The sequence below is a fragment of the Lagenorhynchus albirostris genome, chromosome 17 (assembly GCF_949774975.1).
Source record: "Lagenorhynchus albirostris chromosome 17, mLagAlb1.1, whole genome shotgun sequence".
Lineage (NCBI taxonomy): Eukaryota > Metazoa > Chordata > Mammalia > Artiodactyla > Delphinidae > Lagenorhynchus > Lagenorhynchus albirostris.
Window position 1 is genome coordinate 79,414,060 of NC_083111.1, and position 23,104 is coordinate 79,437,163.

The following is a 23,104-nucleotide window of genomic DNA, read 5'->3' on the forward strand; positions in this document are numbered from 1 at the left end:
GTTTTCTATTTATAAACCATGAGCATCTGGATGGTAGAGGGTGGTGAGCCCACAGTCCATGGTGTGTCAGAGAGAGGAGTGTGGCCTGAGGGGGCCAGCGGGCAAAGGATGTGTGATGGATGAGGTCTGGGGAAGGGTACAAGAGGGTGCAGGCCACAGGACGCAACTGGGTCCACCCTGGTGAGATGCAAAGCCCTGGGGCGGCCTGGAATAGGCATACTGTGATCCGACATAGATTTTGGCAGGAATACTCTGGCCGCTACGTTGGGAACAGTATGAAGGGAGCAGGAGAGATCCAGTGAGATGCCAACAAAATAATCCAGGCGAGAGGTGATGGGACCCAGGCACTGCTGCACAAGTGCAGAAGCAGAAAGGAGTGAGAAGTAGTCAGATTTCAGATTTGTTTTGAAAACAGAATCAACAGGATGTACTGAGAGGTAAGAGTTACCACTGAACTGAAATGGCCAAGACCAGGAGAAGCAAGGCGGCGGAGGGTCTTAGAGAATACCAGGGGCCACCTGAGCCTCGGTGTGAGATGCACACAGACAGGAAGCAAAGCCAGGAGACTGGAGACAGGACCAGGGTGGGATCTGGAGGGGCAGGGACAGGACCTCATCCCATGGCGGCCTGCAAATCTCAGCAGTCAGGGAAGTGGGAGCAGGTGAATCAGCAGGGGGTGGCATACTCTGGTGGGTCAGGGCAGTGACAGCCTGCCTGGAGTGGCCTGAAGGTGCCAGTGTGGTCAAAGGATATCTGGATCTGGGACACGGCAGAGTGAGCTGGACCGCTAGGAGCAGTGGTCAGCGTGGGATCCAGTTCCAGAGGGGCTGCGGTTACTGGAGATGAAGACCAGGGTGCGAGGCGGTGGGGGGCAGAGAGCGGGCCCTAGATAACCTAGGGCTGGTGACTTTTATTTCACAAGCTGGCTCTGCTCCTGCAGAGAAGGTGTGGGGGAGAACGGAAGCAGGAAGACCGGCGCCGGGCACGCATGGCCACCTGGGTGATGCTCGAGATGGCAGGAAAAGCGGGAAGTCGACACAACTCGAGCTTTGGGTGGAACAAGCGGGCAAACAGAAGGGGCGGGGCTCCGGGAAGATCAAGTCCCGTTAATTCTGAACGTGCCTGAGATCCTCAAGTCTCCCGAGCTGAACCACTGAGCATAAAGCTGGGTACAGACCCGAGCTCAGGAGACAGCAGGGCTGGGTCAGAACCTCACGGTCTCCAGCCGACGTGATTACAGGCATGGGGCCTGATGACTCCCACAAATACAGTGGCCGCAGGAAAGAAGTGCGGGCCAAAGCCTGCTTGGTAGGCCAACATTGGTTTTAACCAGGGCTGGGGTTCTGACAGGTGAGCCAAGTGTGGAACTACAGGCAATTGGAAGAGAATCAGTTATGGTTTTAGATCACAGGAACTAAAGTGAAGAGAAGCAAAATGGGTTCAAGGGCAAGGTTTGACTATCAGATGTCACCTACATCATGAGTGGTTGGCCTTGGACACTCTGTAAAAGAAAAGTCTGGGACGCGTGGTTTGGGGAAGAGCCGTCCAAGCTCTGGCCACGAGCCCAGAGACTGAAAAAGGCCACTCTCGCCACAGCTGAGACGGCATTTAACAGCTGTTCTGACTCCAGGCTTTGCAAACACTCTCTGCGTCTCCTCTTGAGCATTAGACCCACACATATGCACGTGCCCACCTGAGCTTTCCACCTGAAATTCCCAGACACCTGAACCTGGCAAGCCACCAAGAGAACTTGTGACTTTCTTCCAGGCCTGGACCTCCTCATCTCAGCAAATCTCCCAGCTGCTTAGAGACAGAAACCTAGGCGGCAACCTTGACCTCTTTCGCCCACCTCTCAAAACCCACTGCACTGCCACGTCCTCAAAGTGCTTTTCCAAAAGCCACGTTCTTTTCTCTAAGCTTCCCACGCAGCAGCCCCACTCTTGCTTTGATTTCTGTGATGGTCCCCCGTGGATACAGAATTCTGGTAGAAGAGAGACTAGTGAAAAACAAGGAAATGGAAATATCTGTGATGTGAGCATTATACGTAGTTAGTTAGTTCTTTGTTAAGTGTGTAGAAATAACTCTCACGTAACAGGTAAATATGCGCACGTGTAAAGATGAAACGCAACACCTTATGGTCCCTGCTGATTCTCATTCTCCTGCTGACCCCATGGCACAGTCGCTCCCAATTCCACGTCTCCTTCCCTCACTGTGGTCCCCTGACCCCCAGCACCTGTGGAATGGGTCAACTAAACTGTGCACCTGACCATTCAACCTGCCGGAAAACTTCTGAGCAACTGGGCAAATAGGTTTGAAAATAGTAACTGTGCAGTGCTAGCAGACAGACAGCCTGAGCTACAGGTTCACGCCTCTGTGCCATCCAGCTGACTGTCAGTTTTCCGCGTGCTGCTCTGCCCGGCCCCTCCCGAGGCCTACACGTCACCTGGCTAAGACAGGAAGTCACACTCATGGGCAGCGGCTGCAGGAGCTGAAGGAGGGAGCGCGCCCATTCAGGGCTGGCTTCCTGAGGACACAGAGCCACACCCCGGCTCCCCGCCAAGCGAGAGTGGGTGCACCTGTCCGGGAGTGAGTGCCCGAGCTTTCTCGGGGTCTCTACTCCAATGTGGCCACCCAAGAGGACTGAGATTTCCGGCCTGCAGCAGCCAGTGTTGGGCAGGAACTACAAAACCCTCGCTATCTGAAAGGAGCCCCAGATTCGTTTCTAAGAAAGATGCCTCAGACAGCATCAGTTCTTTCTCCCTTCTCAGTAAGGAAAAAAATTCCACAAAATCTGACTCCCTAGAATCTCTTGATATTAATCAATACACTTCCCTGTTTATAGGGTTTCAACATCAGCTTTGTGTTTGCCCAGACTTAGGAAACAAGGCATCTATCAACCAATGCTAGTCAATCTTAAACCAATTCATATACAGAGAGAAAGCCACTCAAAGTGAGGCAGTATGACCAGGATGAATCGTCGGACATTGCTGCTACTCAGCCTCTGAACAACAAAAATAACTGCATATTAATCAACCTAATATGTATCAGATGCTGCTAGCAACAATGGACTCCGAGGGCTTCCTGGATGAAAAAGTTATAATGTAGTGCTAAAGAAAACATGCAAGAAAAGAGTGACAGGCTCAGAAACATTAACTGAGGAATTATCTCCCCACCTACCAAATGCTAAACATAGATACGTTAACAGTGCATGCAAAGTGTGTTTTTTAACTGAGCTATAACTGACGTATAACGTTGTATTAGTTTCAGGTGTACAATATAATGATTCAATATTTGTATATATTGTGAAATGATCGCCACAGTAAGTCTAGTTAACACCCATCACCTCACATAGTGACACATTTCTTTTTCTTGTGATGAGAACTTTTAAGACGTACCCTCTTAGCAACTTTCAAATATGCAAAACAGTGTTAATAACTACAGTCACCATGCTGTACATCACATCCCTGGGACTTACTTATAACCGGAGTCTGTAGCTTTTGAGCCCTGCACCCATTTCACCCACTCCAACCTCCAGCAACCATAACCTGTTCTCTGTATCTATGAGCTTTTTTTCTTTTCATATAAGTGAGGTCACAGTATTTGTCTCTCTCTGTCTGACTTATTTTACTGAGCACAATGTCCTCAAGGCCCATCCACATTGCTGCAAATGGCAAGATTTCCTTCTTTTTATGGCAAAGTAACATTCCAGTGTGTGTGTGTGTGTGTGTGTGTGTGTGTGTCTGTCTGTGTCTGTGTGTGTCTGTGTGTGTGTGTGTGTGTGTGTGTGTGTGTGTGTACGTCTGAAGCGTGCTTTTTTCCCACCCTCCTTACAGGAGCCCAGACCAGACGGCCACTTCTGTGCTGACCCCAGGCTTCATTCTCCCTGGCACAGAGCAGATGCCAGGAGCTGGCTGCTGAATGACTGCTGAGCCAGGCACTTCCGTGCTAACCACAGGGATGGGAATGACTAAACTAAGTGCTCCTGATAGGACCCTAAGAAACCATTCTATTACCTTGAAGTACAGAAACTTCAAAAAACTGGTAACTATTGATCTTGCAACATTTCTAGTTCTGAAATTAGATTTCTACTGTGAATTATACTCAAATAAGTTGAAATTTGGCTATTTTATTTGCAACGTAATTTGAGATTTACAGAAGAGCTGCAAAGACAGTACGGAATTCCTGCCCTTCGCCCAGTGCCCACCTCCCCCCATCACCTGCCCCGGAAGTTAACATCTCACACGACACTGAAACATCCGTTAAAATTAAGAAACCAACATTAGTACAAGAGTACACGCTAGCTGCGGACTTTACTCAGGGCCCCTAGTTTGCCCACTGACGCCCTCTCACTGCTCCAGGACCCCACACTGCATTTACTCATGTCTCCCCATCGCCCAGCTGTCAATTTTGTAGACTATCCTCAGGTTGGGATTGACTTGTTACTTTTGCTGGTACAGTGTTTTTAAAAATGTGCCTCTGGCACTACTGAGATCAAAGAGTCAGAAAATTTAAATATCCTGTAAATTATTCTTAGTAATCGGGCACATATACGCCAACCCTGTTTTGCCATCAATCAATCATAGCTTAAGTTCCATCAAATATAAGGTAACCTTTCAACCCTTCAACGTGAGCATTAACTACAAATGATCTTCTAGAAGTCTAGATATGAAGGGAAAAAGGCATATAAAACAAAATGGCCTTTGGAAAAGCAAATACCAATTGGTCTAGCCATTCTATAGGGCTAGTCCGGGAGAAACAAGAAGCTGATGTGAATTTCTTGTTAGTTGAAGTTTCATTGGCAATAGTTTTGAAGAGGAGACTGTCTGAACACAACCTAATTTGTACTGTAGCTGTTACATACCTATGGGTATATGTTTATGTCAGTCATACCCACAAGAGTCTGACGGCAATCAGTTGAAAGAATTTACAGAGAAGGTGAAAAATTTTTGGCATAAGGATATGAGCTACTGATTAAGCTATTTAAGAAGCCAAATATACATTATTTGTTTTACAAAAGTATACTGATTTCCTTTACATTAGAAAGCGTGTGAGAAATGAAACACTAGACAAATCTGTACCTAAGAAACAGAAGCTAGAAGTCAATTCTGTTCTCCCTGCTCGCATCAAAATCAGCAGCAACTGAACCTTTCAGAAAACACAAGTGCTATCTGTTTGGCTCGCGAAGTTTTCTCAAGCTCCTGAGGGTCAATTCCTTCCCCTCCACTACCCGTGCACACACGAGGCTCGGCCACCACTGCCTCTGGGGCTGACACTGCTCACCTTGATCACCTTAATCACCTCCAAGCCTTCTTGGCTGGAGTGTTGCTGCTTTTGATCTGTCCTCCATGCTGCTGTCAGGTTTATGTTCTAAAGTCCAAAAGGTGACCATGTCCCTCCCCTGCCATGAACACCCAGGGCCCCTACGTGCTCTCATCTGAATACTGACGTCCACACAGGCGACCACAGTGTCTGAGCTCTAGTCACAGGGCTGACCTGACTACCCGGTGGAGCTCAAACAGCAGCAGAAGCGCATCAGGGTCGGCAGCAGGGTGAGGATGAGGAAGGCCAGTCAGGCTGGGTCCTGAGGGACAGCCTGAAAGACACCTGGAGGGGACAAGTCCTGTGCAGGAATGGGGACGTTTCTGGAGTGACAGCAGGGTCAGAGCGGGCTGCCCAGGGAAACGAGCTTCTCCAGCCTTCCGGTTCTTCTACCTTGTGAAGGAGTATCATCACCTGCGCTATTCTCATGCCTCCTTCCACACGGTACCCTCTACCTGGAAAGTGCCTCCTCTAAGTCCAGTCATCTTTCAAGTGGCCCTTAAACTTATTCATTCATTTTTTCACTTAAATAAGATTTAGCGAATGTTACTGTGTGCCCGGGATTATGCCAAACACAGGGTTTAGGGCAGAGAACACAGCAGATGTCATCTTTGTCCTCGTGGATCTTAAAATATAGTGGAAGCAGGCAGACAAAATGCAAACAAGTAAATATCTAGTAATTAAAACCTGAGAAAGTAAAATTAAAAATTAAGACCCTGAGCAGGGCCCTAAGGTGGAGGATGTTTCTGCAGCCCCCTAGGGAGGTGAGCAGTCTGTACGGGAGAGGACGCCGAGGCTGAGCTTTAGAAGAGCCGGCGATGGGGGACCTCCCCGGGGCCTTCTCACCTCGGCTACACTCACACCATGGCACCTGTGACGTGGACCTGGGGTGGCTTGTTTGGAGTATGAGGATCCTTTTTAAATACAGAATAACTTCTTGGGCTCCCAAATGCCAGCAGTCATACCTCCTGTGATAACTGCTTATCTACAAACAGCTCTAAGGAGACTTCGCAGTAATTCTCAGGCCACCCTGGGACTAATGTTTGAGCACTGATGGTGCTACTGATGTGATATAGCCATTTTCGTATCCTTTCCTGCTTTCTACTTTTACACTGGGTGGTGCACTTCTCTGTCCAGTGATGGGGTAAATGCCCTGAGGAACGGTGTCTTACACTTGTGAGCGTCTCCCCCTGGGTCCACCCAGCAAAGGGCAGGCCGACGCACAGGGTGGGCTTCTGCGCCCACGCCAGGGCCTCACTCTCCAGGTCAAACTGAGTCCCAAGTGATTCAAGGTGATCGGGTCACAACTTTCACCAAGGCAGTCTGGCTTCCGAGCCAGTTTTTGAACCACTGTGTTCTGTCTTATCCCACTTGGGCCTCAGTGAGTGGGATGGTCTTCCACACAGGTGCTCTAGTGTGGAACATGTCCTCTGTGATAGAAAGTCAGAGCAGTAACAGCCACAGTCTATAAACTGCACTGTGACAGGTACTTGTGGTAGTAGTTTATACACATACACACACCGATCTGCTGAACAGCCACACCAACCCTACAAAATATTATTTTCTTCGTTGTGGAAATAAGAAACCAGGTCCAAAACCATGAAGCTAGGAAATGGCAGAGCTCAGCTGAGCTGGACTCTATCTTGATCCAAAGCTGCGTCCTCACACCACACTGGACCATGTTCTGGATGGGCTGGGGAACCACACCTCGGGTCCCCGGTGTCCCCTCCCCTGCAGTGGGAGCTACAGGCAGAGACAGGAACTGGTGTCCTGCAAGAGTTACTAACGGGGAGGAGTGCCCTTGGTTGAAACAGAGCAGACAGACCTCCAGAACACACTTCTACGCGTGCACGCGCACGCATGCGCGCACACACGCTACAGCTGCCACTATGGCTCTTTTACGTGCCGCTTCTTTACTTTCGTGTGTCAAAATACCCGAGACCGTAAAGACTTAGGTGACGAGGACCGCTGTGAACGCAACCTTCTTGGTGTTGTACTTGGTCGGATGCACTCACAATCAAGAAGCGAAACCATGGTTTTCTGGCAGAATGCTACACCTTTAAAAATCTACTTGCCATCAGTATGACTAGAATAACTGTCAGCTTTTTATATTATGACTTTTACACGTAAAGGAGAAAACCGCATACCACGGGGGAGGGGTCTGCCTAACACGTCACCTATTATGATAAAGCAGACGCTAATTACCTTGACTGAGTCCAGTAAACTCCTAGGAAAAAATCGCTTCAAACCAACATCTTTTCTGAAATACAAAAAGAAGTGTATTAACAAATAACACCACCAAATCGATGAATAACATGACATTGTCACAAGAACATAAAAGCAGTTTAAATTATTTACCCTTCCACATGTTATTCTAGAAGGAAATAAGTATAATAAAGCTCCAATGTACCCGCACAGTCATGGAACAGGTGGGACAAGTAATTTTCTAGATCTGTGCAGGAAACACCGATACAAGCTGGTTTCGGTAGAAAGTCTTTTTTTTTTAAGCCTTACTATTGCAAACCCTCTAAAATATTGCCTGTTTGTAAATTACAACAGTGAACAAACTGTTCTTCTTTGAGCATTGTTTGAAGGTTAGCCTTATAAACCTCGATTCCAACTGGGTAATGCACTGTATTTGTATAGAAAGTAGACTGGCCTGATTAGGGAAAGATCTGGGATACAGCAGGGAAGTTTAAATACCTTAGATTAATCCTAAAGGTTGACTGTTTTTAAAAATAAACTTTTTGATTAACATTAATCAATGTTTATAATCTCAGTTTCACACAGGAAACAAAACAAAAAAAGAGAAATTAAGTGAGTGGCCTAAGGTCAAAAAGCTGAATGTGTGGAAATGCTGAAAATCCCAGTCATTTTCTTTAGACCAAGCTACAAAATCAATCGTTAGTAACAAGAGCCTCAAAGCATTCCCGCCAAGAAAACCGATGGAAAGAACGGCTCACTCTCATTTTCTACTTACTTTGGGTACTAAGTGAGCCAGGCTTTTGGCCACTAGAGGGCAATCGTGCGCTAGTAAGATGAAATAAAGCCTCTAGACATGAAAGATTATCAGGAGACACATGGAAAATATAAAAGGATCAAGAAAGAGAAAAGCGAAATAAAGGTACCTTTTCAGGATTACATAAAAAAAATGAACATAAAGTATATTAAAAAAATAAAGCAGGGATGACTTCTTCACACATAATTGTAAGTTAGCAAGTATTACCAATGAAACCATAGAAAACATGTCAGAGTTTATATGGTTGACTCTAGATCCAAACATTTTAATCCCCTATTCCATACTCTACTAGTTAGTACCTAAACCGACGAACTCCTTGCTAAATCCTGGTCTCAGTTCTCATATTCTTTTTTACTCTGTGGCGATGATGATGACACTGTTCACTACTCCTGTACACAATCCTTCCTCAGCTCCTATGACACACTGTTTTCTGGATTTATTTATCAGCAAATTCATGTAACTCCTGGCTTTCCATTTATTTTTCTAACCACTTTTGTTTATAACTTCCCTTCCTTATCTTTTCAGATATGAACAGGGAAAAGTGTCCACCCAAGTTCTTCCACTTTTTGTTGCCTCCTAAAAAGACAGGAACTTTGCATTTTAAGGATTTGGGTGCTAATCACTACGGGAAGTAGCAAAATAAGCACATAAAAGATAAACCAACACCCTAGAATCTTAGAGGCATTATTCCTGAGCACTTTCTTCCCTATCTGCCTTTGCAGGCAGCTGTTCCATAATATAAAGAACTTATTTTCACAGAGGGAGCTCTGCACTGGAATCCTGGCTTTGCCGCAGGAGGATTTGGCTACGCCTTCATGCCTGTCAACCTCAGTGACCCACGTGTAAAATAGGGATGCTAATCCCTGCTGCCAACAGCGGTGCTAGACAGTGAGAATGTGTTAAGTCCCTAGAACTCTACACGGGTAGTTCCCCTTCCCCCGGAAACACCCGGGATGCCCCTCCTGTCTGGCAAGAGTCTGGTCTACAGGCCTGACTAGCCGTCATCATGAGCAGAGGGAGGCGTGACCTGATGGTGCCAAGAGCAGACATGCTGTAGGGAGGAGGGGAGGACACAGGCTGGAAGGCAGGTATGAGGGAGGCTCTGCTGAGAGCCCGGAGGAGGGCGGTGGGAGGGAGGGTGGGCAGCAGAGGCTCGGGGATGCTCTGGACGCAGAGCCAGCAGCGCTGAATGAAAGGTGACAAGGGAAGGCCGAGGCACCAGGAAGAGGAAGGCCGGGGGCCCGGGCGTGCCTCCTGGGACTTCTGCTTCTGGAGAGGGGTCGAGCAGGGTGCACGAGACCTCCTGGTGGAGATCTCAAGGAGGCAGCTGGCCACGGAAGTCTTTGGATGGGGGGCAGGGAACACCAGGGCCAGGGATGCCCTCTTCCCCACGGTGAGACCATCAGCTGCCACTACTCAACACAGCTCTGCGGCTATCGGTTGGCCAAAAAGTTCGTTCGGGTTTTTCCATAAGATATTACAGAAAACCCAAACGAACATTTTGGCCAACCCAGTATTTTTCTTAGAGTCCAATGGAAAGTAGAAAATTTATCACACTCATTTTTGTCACAAATGGAAAAATTAAAGATGGACCAAGGGGGTTGAATTTTTCTGTGTGAAAATAAAGCCTATTACTAGGTGTTACTTTTACTTCCAAGGTGAGAACAACTCCATTCAAGGGAAAAAAGCTAAGGCCAACTAATGTTTAGCAAGTATGCAGTTTAGTTTTTCCAACTACTTTTGAGTAATAATGAGTCTGTAACACCTGCCCATACATTAGAACCCTTTAAAATGGGACACATGGCAAGTGAGAAAATAAAAATGAGGATAAAGTACACAGAATCGCTGGGAGAATTCCACACCACCACCACCCCGCTCCACACATTCTGATTTAACTTTACCAAGAAGCCCATCTACGAGGCTTGGCGGTGGAGGACACTGGGAAACAGCCCAGGCGCTGCGCTCACGGTTTTAGGGAAAGCCTCCTGAGACATCTGCATTCAGCACTCTCCAAGAAGCCTGGCAGGGCCACAGAGGCTGTCCCGTTTCACACGTGGCCACCTCCCTCCAGCCCGTGTCGGGCACTGGCTTATGATGAGCTGTCTGATGGGCAGCAGGCTAGCTCTCAGCTTTATGTGACATAAAACTCACTTGAACCCAAAGTCTGTACAGCCATGAGGTAAGATGAACAAAACAGTAAACACTACTGATGTAGCACAAACAAAATAAAACTACTGGCCTTTATAATGAGGCAATTCTTTACTATGTAAATAATTATCAAAGGGTAGATCCTAAATACAGGTAAACTCATTTGACTAAAACTAGCTTTCATGAAACTTTTAGGACACAGCCACCCCCCAATTCCCAAACCCCAGTATCAGGCTGTCAGATTTCCCACGTGAGCCCAAAGGAACCTTCTGAACCCACACGTGCAGTTAACGAGATATTAGTATTAGGTGAGAACGCACTGTCCACAAGAGTAGCCCCACGAAGGATTCACACTTAAATTAGCTAAGATTCAGTTAACAATCTAGCTCCCAGCTGCACCGGCTCCACTTCAGGTGCTCAGAGCCACGGGGGCTAAGGGCGCCCGCGCTGGCTGGGCGAACAGGACACTTCACAGCCTAGGGCGCTGCGGTGGTGGCGTGGGCTTACAGCAAGGAAATCTCGGCCTCGGCCTCGGCTCCCTGGCCCCCAGGGCTCCTCAGAGAGGGCGGTGGGCCCGGCCACACAGCCCCACAGGGACAACCACGACCGCCCGGGACTCCGGGAGGCCCGCTCAGCAAGACCACCGCGGATCCCGCAGGAGGGAGTGGGGGCCAGACAGGAGCCTGGGCTGGGGCTGCCCGTGCACGGGAGCAGATCTCCCAGTAACTCTTCCTCCGACTTTTCTCTAAGATGCAACTCACTCTGATTTGAAGCTTCAAAGAAAGCAAGCCTGTTGTACTCCCCCGCTTCCCCACACTGGGCATCACGTTAGATATGGGTGGGGGAGGGGGAGAGGGGAGTCACTGCCCTGCGGTCTCTTCCTCGGGTGAGACCCTGACGCGAGCTGTGCAAGCACGTGACAGGCACCATGAGACAGCACGCTCTCAGAGCCCAGAAAGTTACTCGTTGAGATCTGGGGTGTCTGGGGCTTAAAACTGTATTTGTGATCAATTTTAAACCAGAATTTTCTGAGTTAACGTTTAATTTACCTCTGTCCTTCTAATGAAACGTTCAGACCACTGCTGGCTGATGAGGCTGTCTTGCTCTTTCCCTTCTGTCCAACCTCGGAGCTCTGCCCCCTCCCATGACTGCGCCATCCTCCTGCTCCCCTGACCACACTTGCCGTCGCTGTCGATGGTCCAGGCAGCAGGCGCCGCTCCCCGCATCAGGGGGAAGAGGTGCCGCCCAGCAGTCCACACCCCGCACCAGCTCCCCGATGGATCTCTCTAGAGTGCACTCGGTCTGCCTAGCTACTCCCAGCCTGGGGGCCTTGTCCTGCGCACACATGCGTTCACGCCCAAAACCCATGACACAGCAGGCCTTGGGAGGCCTGAGGCTTGAATAGCTTTATTTACATACATTAAGCTTCTTATAAGTGAATTCTCAGGCCAAGTATAAACTTATCTCTCCTTCCGCACTACTTCTGAGAAGATACAGACCTTGTCTGTTGGCTTTAACTAATTAATACTTTGTGGACATAACTCTCATAAATTTAAAGCCCCAGCAAAAAAGGCAACCAAAAACGACTTTAAAATAAAACTATAATGCACGTTTTCATACAGTATCCCTATCTTATCCTCGCCCCAAAACTCTCAAGAATTGAGTATCATTAAGAGTATCACTGAGGTCCTTTAACCTCTCAAATGATACCTTAAGCCTCTTAAAAACTGATAAAACTTAAAATTCTCTAACTTCAATGGAAATTGCTGTTTGCTTCTTAATGATCCTCTCTCTCCTTCAACCTGAGTAATGAGAAGTCATCTTTTGGCCAGGTACACCAGGTGGTGCTGCCTTCCTCTCCTGGAGCCAGGTGTGGCCATGTGACACTGTTTCAGCCAATGTCCCTCTCAGGGAAAGCACTACCTGCACATATGTGTCCTTAAAGGGGGCTGGGAGAGAGAGAAAAGGTCCATCTCTTCCTCCTTGTGACAGGCAAGGTCAACCAGCCATCTTAGGCTACCAGGTGGCAGCTACGGATGATGGTGGCAAGATTCAAGGGGCCTAGTGCCCTGGTGATGAGAAGCACTGATTGCCTAGCACTTATTTTATGTGAAAGAGAAAGTACCTTCTATCTTAGTTAAGCCACTGTCAATCAATTCATGCCAAATCTGTGAGCATTCCCTTCACTGAATTATTACAGGCAGCTAAAAAAAGCACTAGATTATTACTGACAATAAAGACAATTTTTAAAAATGAATGAAAACAATGCACAATTAGAATTAACCTCAGCTAATTTTATATCACAAATTTATTCACTGAGGAAGTACCGATGGAATACCTAATAAACATCAGACACTTTGCTAAGTGCTGGAAATACCAGGAGGTCCCTACATCGATACAGCTTACTCTAGTAGAGAAGAGACACAGTTACACAAACAACTACAGCAAAATACATTAAATGCAAAGATGATTAAAAATGAATTTCTAAAAAAAGCAAACCACTTAATAAGGAAATGAGCAGAACTGAAGATATGTGATTCATTTAAAATAATTTCACAGTATAATTCTGTACGTTGAAGAAGAATCATTGGTACATAAGTTTCTTCCTTCTACAGTATCACAAAAGGAACCATAATTTTAACACTGTGTTATTAGCTTATTTTGGTTCCATCTGTCATTGTCAGCAACGCAGTTTTTAAGCTTGATAACAAAACATTTTTCTTAACACATCTCATCTGACTCCTGTCTCTGATTTACAGGAGGCGTAAATAAAAGAGCCACCCAAGTACACTCCAGAGTGCGCCCTGCAGGGTAAGACCCCGGGAGGCCACATGCTGGGCCTGCGGCTGGATATTCACGGCCAGTACTTCCCCTCTGCCTACAGAAGAGGCACCTTGGTCCTACCAGGGTTGGAGAGACATAGAGAAAAGAGACTAATTAACTCTTTAGTTGGTTTAAAGAAAAAATGCAAACGTTTTTAGATAGTGCTTTTCCCACCCTCCGAAGTTGGGCCTGATTATTTATTGCATAATTGAAAATAGTTATTTTGAAATGTGGTAAAGCTGAAGGAGTTTTCTTTAGTACATTATAAATTACAGAGACTGTCCATACATTTTCTGGCAAAACTAAGCAACTATATGGACTATTTCACAGTTTTTCTCCTTACTGGCAAGAAAAACCAGAACCCTAAAATAAACTAACAAGAAACATTCTGCATTGATGTATAATTCTTTTCCATACTGAGAAAATATTTACACTTCTAAGTGGCTCTAGGCTACTAGCAGAAACCAGTAGGAAAGGGCAATGCTGACCCCCCCGGAGGCCCTGGCTGCCGGTCCCCGGGCAGGACAGCCTCAGTGTGCTTGGAGAACCACTTCCCAGCCATACCTCGTCCACAGCCCTGGGTGGGCCTTTTCAACAGCTGCGGTGGAAGACAGAACCCAGGGAACAGTACTGAGAAAATACCACGATTAAACTAGAATTGCGAAGGAGTAAAGAATCTTCACCTTCCAAGAACAAGGTGAAATAAAGAAAACTACAAGATGACAGGAGCAGAATTTTACCACCGAAGACACATATAAAAGAATTTCTAAACAATATACTTTAAGAAAAAGGGAACTGCTATCAGAAGACAGGCTGAGCTACAACAATGAATGTTTAACCAACACAGTAATAAACAAGTAGGTCTGTAGGACCCCACCCTATACACCCAAAGTGCTGGAGGTGAAGAGGGCTGACCCAATGCCGCCCGCAGGTGGGGATGCTGGACCTGGACTGAGCTGGGACCTGAGGGAGGGCGAGTTGTGCCATTCACTCCCTGGCTCTTGTCAGATGCCCACTCCGGAGGCCCACTCAGCAGTCTTGGGCCACCAGGCTTTGATTCAAGCCACTCGGGAGCTTCAGGAAGTCAGAGGAACAGCAGATTGAGACAGCCCAGAAACCCCAGGGTCACTGTCAGATACAGAGCACAGAACAGCTGGCATGAAAAGCTTGACGAAATAAACGGCACAATCACATACGTGAGCAACAGAGATTACCAGGAATGGAGAGCGTATTACACAACACAGGAAACTGAATTTCTGGAAGTGAAAATTGTAAGTGGTGAAGTGAAAAACCGAATGGACAGGGTATGTCAAGAAGACACTACTTAAAAGGGAATTAAGGATTTAGAAGAAAAATCTAAAGAAATCACACACACACTGCCACAAGAAATAGAGATGAAAGATGTTAAGAGATATAAAGGCTGAAAAAACATGCAGTTGACAATTAAAGAGATAATGGCATATATTTTCCAGGTGAAAAACATGAATCCACAGAATCAGGAAAATACATCTTGTTCCAAGTTGGGCTTATAAAAAAGAAACCCAAGTCTAAGTAAGACATGGTGAAACTAGAGAAGACCAAAAACAGGAGATTCTTCAACTTTTTGTATGTTTATAGTTTCTTTCTAATAAATGACTGGAGAAAAATGATCTTACACTAGTCCACAGAGAAAGTCTCAACAAAAGCCAAAGAAGCTCTTATCACAGAGACCATACTCTCTGATCATAATGCAATTAAGCTAGAAGTTAATTTTAAAAAGAAAGTCAGGGCTTCCCTAGTGGTGCAGTGGTTAAGAATCCGCCTGCCAATGCAGGTGACTCGGGTTTGAGCCCTGGTCCAGGAAAATCCCACATGCTGCAGAGCAACTAAGCCCGTGAGCCACAACTGAGCCTGCACTCTAGAGCCCATGAGCCACAACTACTGAAGCCCGCACGCCTAGAGCCCGTGCTCCGCAACAAGAGAAGCCAACGCAATGAGAAGCCTGCGCACCGCAACTAAGGGTAGGCCCCGCTTGCCACAACTAGAGAAAGCCTGTGCACAGCAACAGAGACGCAACTCAGCCATTAATTAATTTTTTTAAAAAGTCAAAAAATATCCACACATTTGGAAATGTAAAAATAGAAATAAATGCACAAAACTTTTAGAACAAACATTAGGTCTTGAAACGCAAAACCAGAATGAAAATAATGGACAGATTTTACCACGTTAAAAAAGAAAAACTTCTGTATGATGAAAAGCTATATAATCATAGTTAAAAGACAAACTGGGGACTTCCCTGGAATCCACCTGCCAACGCAAGGGTCATGGGTTCGATCCCTGGTCTGGGAAGATCCCACATGCCGCAGAGCAACTAAGCTCATGCACCGCAACTACTGAGCCTGCGCTCTAGAGCCCGCGAGCCACAACTACTGAGCCCGCGTGCTGCAACTACTAAAGCCTAGGCACCTAGAGCCCGTGCTCTGCAACAAGAAAAGCCACTGCGGGGCTTCCCTGGTGGCGCAGTGGTTGAGAGTCCGCCTGCTAATGCAGGGGACACGGGTTCGTGCCCCGGTCTGGGAGGATCCCACATGCTGCGGAGCAGCTGGGCCCATGAGCCATGGCCGCTGAGCCTGTGCGTCCGGAGCCTGTGCTCCACAACGGGAGAGGCCACAGCAGTGAGAGGCCCGCGTACCGCCAAAAAAAAAAAAGAAACAAAAAAGAAAAGCCACTGCAGTGCTCACTTCGGCAGCACATATACTAAAATTGGAAAGATACAGAGAAGAGTAGCGTGGCCCCTGCACAAGGATGACACGCAAATTTGTGAAGCGTTCCATGTTTCTAAGCAGCCGCATAGCACAGGGAGATCAGCTCCGTGCTTTGTGACCACCTAGAGGGGTGGGATAGGGAGGGTGGGAGGGAGACGCAAGAGGGAGGAGATATGGGGAAATATATATACGTATAGTTGATTCACTTTGTTATAAAGCAGAAACTAACACAGCATTGTAAAGCAATTATACTCCAATAAAGATGTTAAAAAAAAAAAAAGCCACCTCAATGAGAAGCCTGCACACTGCAACAGAGAGTAGCCCCGGCTCACCGCAACTAGAGAAAGCCTGCGCACAGCAACAAAGGCCAAACGCACCCAAAAATAAATAAAAATTTAAAATAAATAAATAAAAGACAAATTGGGAGAGAATATATACAACAAATATTACGAACCATGGGTTAGTATGACAAAGATCTCAATGAGAAAAAAACATACACATAATGGAAAACAGAAGAAAAGTACAATTTACAAAAGGAATATAAAACGGCCCCCAAATGGGAAGGTGTTTCAAGTCTCTCCTCTGGATAATGATCCCAATGATAATTACGGGCAACATTTATTCAGTGCTGGGCACTATATTAAGCTCTTGACATGATTCTCTCTCTTAACTCCCCACATCAACCCAGTATGTAGGTAGGTATCACCATGGTCCCTACTTTACAGATTTGGAAACAGAAACCCAGGGCTTTACTGATCCAGGACAGTAAGTGGAAGAGCCAGCCAACAGGGGAGCAACCTGCTGCAAGAGCCCCCTCCATCGCCCCACTTCTCACACTGAGATGAGGTAGTGAGTTCACACAACTCACGCCATTATGAAGGACCCCAAACCAGCACAGTAACAGCCGGGAACTGGAAGTCTCTCATCCTGCCCCTTCTTTTCCTTAACCATCATGTTTACTTAATTTAAATATCTTACATATAGAATAACTACTACACAACGGCCATTTGTGGAATAACAGATAGTTCCGGTTTTCATCAGTATCCTCTAAGGAGGCCTCTAATTGACAAAATCACGCTGTGCTCCTTTGTTCTGGCTGCAGGTGGCAACAGTCACTGGCCCTAATTCATGTCTGGTGATTCCCACACTTTCCATGCCACTGACCCCACAGACACGCTGAAGTTCTGGAGGCCCTGATTAACACTCCAGTGGGCCCTCTTCCACATATCTGTTCTCCTGCCGCCTCGATTTCTGTAATTTTTAGAAATAAGCCAAATTCACACCAACTTTAATGCAATTTTTGACTCTGATATCAAACACATCTTGAACTTAACGCTCCTCTCTCCAAATATAGCTCCAAATCCATCTTGATGGATACCTGCTTCTTCATTTTCTTTCTTTTTACAGACTTTTCTTGTTGCCAAAAACATCCAAATGTATTATCCACGGAGATTTCCCCCAGGTACCTGTTCTCTTCATTCCCATGACACCTCTGGCTCTCATCCAGCTGCCATGGCTCAGTTACCCTTCCCGTTCCGACGTGGGCCTCTCACAAAGACAGGCTGGGACACAGTCCACATCACAGTGGCCCTGAGGACAACTCTCTGACAGCCAGGCACGCTACAATGCAAGCCACTGACCTGGCCCTCCTTCTCCAACTTCGCACAATGATTCACCTTTTTAGATCATCTCTAAGTGCCTGCTGGCTTTTTCCTCTCCAATTCTCTTGTTTTTTTTTTTTTTTTTTTAAGAAATGGAAAATTTTATTCGAGCCAAATTGGAGGATTATAACCCGGGAAGAGCATCTCAGAAAGCTTTGAGAACTGTTCCCAAGATAAACTTTTTATTTTAGAATAGTTTTAGGTTTACAGAAAAGTTGCAAAGATAGTACAGTTCCTTGAATAGCCCACACCTGGCTTTCCCTTGCATTACTATGGCACCTCTGCCGTAACTAATCAATCGGTTCTGATACATCATTACTAACAGGCCCTACACTTTCAGATCTCATCAGTGTTTTCCCTAATGTCACTTTTCTGTTTCACAGGATCCAATTTAATCGTCACATCTCCTTAGGTTCCTCTTGGCTTGTGTCAGTTTCTCAGACTTGCCTTGTTTTTAAAGATCTTGACAGTTTTGAGTAGTACTGGTTTGGTAATTTGTAAAACGTCCCTCAAATGAGAATTACCTGTTTTTCGCAAGTCTGGATTGGGTTTTTAGGTTTTGGGGAAGCAGACCACAGAGATGAAGTGTCATTCTCAACAGATCACACCAAGGACACACATGCCAAAAACAGAACTGTTGGTGTTGATGCTGACCGTGACCACCTGGCTGAGGTAGCGCCTGTCAGATGGCTCCACCGTCAGGTTACTTCCACACCCTTCCACACTCTATTCTTTAGACACACGTCACTAAGCGGAGCCCACAGTATAGGTGGGATTTTATGATCTGCCTCCTCAGGCTGTGTCCATATAAATTACTTAGAATTCTTCTCTGTGGGAGATTTATCACTTCTCCATATATTTATTTATTCAATTATTCATATTCACATAGGCCCATGGATATTTATTTCATACTCTGGGCTATAACCCAAAACTAAGTCATTCATTGTTGCCCAAATGCCCTACCTTTGGTCACTGGGACTCCAATTTGATGCTCTGACACAGCCCCACCACCTGCTTTTCTGAGCGCTTGCTCCTTTCCAGCTCTACAAGATGCTCTAGGCCCATATATCTCCCCCTGCCCCTCGGATCAGGAGTCCTGCTTCCTCTCATTGAAGAATGATATTAGAAACCAACATCTAGGCACTGGGTACCATCAGAGATTTTTTTTAAAGCTGTGGTTTTAGTGATTTTATAACACAGAAAGTAAACCAACATTTGTTTCCTTTTTCGTTTAAATAACACAAATGTTCCTTCAGAACTGAACACGTCCCAACCCACTTATCCTCCTTCCCTCCAAACACGAAATTGTTTCTGTGACTGACATGACCACTGGCCCAGGACAGAAAACCGAGAATCCCCAGATGCCTCCTTGGCCTCCTTCACCCCAATCCAACCAGGCAGCCAGTCCGCAGACCCTGACTCTGGTAAACTCCCACCTCCACTGCTCCTGCTATGGAGTCCACGTCAGAGACTCATTCTTCCTCCAGGAGAAAGGAAAGATGCAACAGTTTCTGGGTTCCCTACTTCCATTTTTAACTTTCTTTAATACCACTCCAATTTGGGAATATGGAATTCTCCATCACAAAGCTCCTCCTGTCACGGACCTGGTTCACCGAGTCATCACGACCTAATCGTCTGGAGGCCGTGTCAACGCCTGGAGCTGTTTACAACACACATCGCCGCCCTCCCCGACGGGCAAGGTGTTCTACCCGCAGTAAACTGACCGTCCACGTTTCTGTGTCTTGGGAAATGCTGCGCTCTCTCCCGGGACTGGCTGGTTCCGGAGCAGCAGCCTCCACCTGCCCACGTTCCTTCTCCACCACTCAGGCTAGACAGCATCTCCCATCAGACCTCAGACATGGAGTACCACCCCACACACACCCTCTAGAAGCTTCTACTTCAGTTCCTACTATATTATTTTACAACTCTGCTTACTGTCTGAGAGTCTCCCTTCCAGCTGTAAGCTTCCTGAGGGTGAAAACTTTGGATTATCCACTTCTGCATCTCTAGCACTTAGCTGCCAAGGGCTCAGCAGATGCTCAATAATCTTTGTTAAATGAACGAATAAACAAAGAAACGAACGGATATTTTTCAAAAACCTCCATTTGAAATGAGAACAAACCTAGCATGTACCTGACACAAGACCTTCAATGATTCCTCTGATGCTAGTCATTTGTATTTTAAGCAGTAGGAAGAGTCTTTCAGGCTGAGGAATGTGGCAATTTTAAACAAAAACCTAAACCACAGTGAATGTTAGTTTTTTTTGTTTTTTTTTTAAATGTTATTAATGATACTGTTGCTTCTATGCTGCCAACTGAAGGGCAGGGAAAATTCTACTTAAAATCATTCTGGCTACTAAGATATCCCAATTGATCTCTAAAAGTTTTCATTCAACTCTAACAACTCCGTGTTTTATCCTTATTCAATCTGTTAAGAGGCACAACATTATGTGATGGATGTGTCCATAAACACACAACCACAAATATTTAGTGAGTGCCTTGTACGCTGCACACTGTCATGAAACTTACATTATGCTAATACAGTAGGTCCAGAAATCAAGGGATGAATCCGCGCCACAATGAGACAGGCTGCCCGGGGCGCTACCTCACTTGTCACAATTAGGACAAAGGAGGCTTGTGTGATTGCAAAATAACTATCACGTCTACCACCAGTTATTAGTGCAAATGGTCGGACCTGCTCCATAACTAATTCCCCCAAATATTTACTTCTACTTTTATTTTCAAATGACCATACCTCCCCTGTAAAATCTTGTTTTCAAAATGGTGGGATATTATACTTTCACAGTGTGATAGCAGTTGGGCTGACCTGGAAAGTCAAATAAAACCCAAAGCCATGTCAAGTCTCTATTATTGCAGGGTACTTATGGACAACCTTTTACTTCACTGTAGTAACATCTTCCAAATAGCGCAAGAATTTCAGTAATAATATGGCCAGGAAAAGTGCTGGCAAAAAGTTGCACCATTGCTAATGAAAATAAAACTGGAAATAACAAATATCAGTGATTTTTTTGCTGAATTAATTATCAACAGATAAAGTGCAGAACTTTCAGCCTCCCAAGACATAAGCCCCACTCTGTCTTATATGCATTTTAAATACTCTAACGTAACAGTCTAACGACTGTTAACTTCACTATTGGAAAAATATTCAGTTATCCTAAATTTTCTGATACATGAGCAACAAATAACTCCCATCTTTCCACTTTTTTTTAACTAAGGGAAAAAAAAACCCTAATAAACTTATAAAGAGAATATAAATAATAACAATTTCATAGTTCAATATAAATTAGAAGTGAAACTCCATCCCAATATGGTTAAATCTACAGAGACAGAAGAGTTTATTATTTATGTGTTAACATGCCAAAGAATATTAACCCTAAGACATTTATCAACAAATTTAAATGTCTGCTAACATAATTAACGTCACCAAGAATTCATTTCTTAATAAAACTTTCCTCTTCCGGATATAAAAGTTTTAGAAACAGTAGTGTTTCAGATTTAATATTAAGTTTTAAGTAAAGATAAACCAGTAAAATCTACAGTTTGAAAAGTGACTTAGCTCTGAATGCTTGCAGGCAGCGCCTGGACGTGCCGCACTTACTCTAATACTTCATAGTTAGACTTCTTCTCCAGGGCGTTGCCCCGCATCTCCCAGTACGACCGCCTAAAAGCAGAGAAGATACACACTCATAGATTGGTATTGGGAATGTCTGCGATGTTAAATGATTAAAAACCGTGAAAGGGGGGTATCTAACTACTACGCGGCTAAGCCACAAACATTCTGATAAACAACAAATAAAGAACCAATTTGATTCGCAGCATTTTTCCTGCATCCTAATGCAGCATAAATCAGTTAACACAGACCGTATCTCTATTGAACAATCTCACGTTCCCTTTTGATGTGAAGCAGGTCTGGCTCTTTGCAAAATGAGAAACCAGATTCCAGCTGTAAAAGAGATCAGCTACATTCGCTACTTGTACTTGGCCTTTCCTCAAGGGACAGTGCCAGGAACCCCAGGCTGCCCCTGTGGCCGGTGCGCACCCCACCTGCTCCTGGGAAGACCCACAGTTACTAAGGAAACAGTATGGGACCTGAAGCAGAATCATCGCAGTGGGCTAGTCCAGGTAACAGGCGCCAGGCGCAGCGGAGAAGTGCTGCCTATCTCGCTGAGTGTTCACAGTCTGAATTTTACTTCTTATTCCAAGTTACATGTTCAAGCAATTTCAGGTCTTACTGGAACCAAGTCCTTTCTCTGCAAAATCTGCCCCAAGTGGGTGGGATTCTCTGCGTGTACACAGTTATCTCACAAAGGGACAAGGTCTAGCTCGAGCTGCTTTGGAACACACAGATATTACAAATCACCTGAAGTGATTTCCCAGGAGACTGCGTAATCAACAAGACTGTTTCAAACTTGTCTGTAATAACATGAATACTGGTTTTGCTTTTTAAATTTGTTTGACTTTTTCTCTGGCCTACTTAAAATCGAAAGTACTAGATTTCGACAAAAAATTTCCAAGGGCCCAAAAAGGATCACTTAATGTGTTCTCCTCTTTTCTATTCATGTGGGGGAGGAGTTTGGGAGGGGCAGCTGGGCGGGTGACTACTCTGTCAAGTTTTTCCTTCAGAGTTCAAAAATCAGTGACCTCAAACAGGGGAGAGGAGGAGAAGGATAAACGTAACATGGAGAGGCCAGAGTGGGAGGGGAACCCAGAGAGGCACGCATGCCATTCACGTAGGGCCTAATGCTCCTGGACCCCTCTTCCAAGTAATACATCACAGCATTGTCTGTGGGAAGGAAAGCGCGCCAAGTTTGCTTCCCAAGCAAAAACTGTAAAGGCCAGGAACGGGAAGAGACCAGTGAGAGATGGCTTTTTTTTTTTTTACTGGGATATATAATTAAGGTTGAAAACAAATTTTAATGAAGAGTTGAGAGTTATACTTAATGATCTTTGGGTCCTTGTAGGAACCGTTATTTGATAGCCTTATATAATATAAAAAACAGTGCTCTCTTGGGAAAATTATCACTGTTTTGAGTACACGTAATCAAATTTTAGCTAATTTAACCAACACATCTTAAACTAGCAGCCTGGGGTAAATTTTTTTTTTTTTGGCTGCGTTGGGTCTTCGTTGTTGCCCACAGGCTTTCTCTAGTTGTGGCGAGTGGGGGTTACTCTTTGTTGCGGTGTGCGGGCTTCTCACTGCGGTGGCTTCTCTTGTGGAGCATGGGCTCTAGGCGCGCAGGCTTCAGTAGTTGTGGCTCACGGGCTCTAGAACGCAGGCTCAGCAGTTGTGGCACACGGGCTTAGTTGCTCCGTGGCATGTAGGATCTTCCCAGACCAGGGCTCGAACCCGTGTCCCCTGCACTGGCAGGT

General features: G+C 45.7%; 1 protein-coding gene and 1 non-coding gene across 7 annotated transcripts in view; one reads left to right on the plus strand and one right to left on the minus strand.

Moving 5' to 3' along the window:
* Positions 1-23,104, minus strand: part of PTK2 (protein tyrosine kinase 2) — a 251,013-nt gene that overhangs the window by 108,889 nt on the left and 119,020 nt on the right. For 5 of the 6 annotated variants that reach the window (XM_060127769.1, XM_060127767.1, XM_060127768.1 and 2 more), the window contains 2 exons: positions 21,333-21,395; positions 7,525-7,579 (listed from right to left, as the gene is read on the minus strand). In XM_060127769.1, coding sequence (XP_059983752.1) covers positions 7,525-7,579; positions 21,333-21,395 — 118 coding nt within the window. The remainder of the gene's footprint in view (positions 1-7,524; positions 7,580-21,332; positions 21,396-23,104) is intronic. The other variant, XM_060127770.1, reaches the window with a different exon arrangement.
* LOC132508442 (U6 spliceosomal RNA) lies at positions 16,022-16,128 on the plus strand. Its single transcript, XR_009536581.1, has one exon. It is a non-coding gene; the product is annotated as a U6 spliceosomal RNA (small nuclear RNA).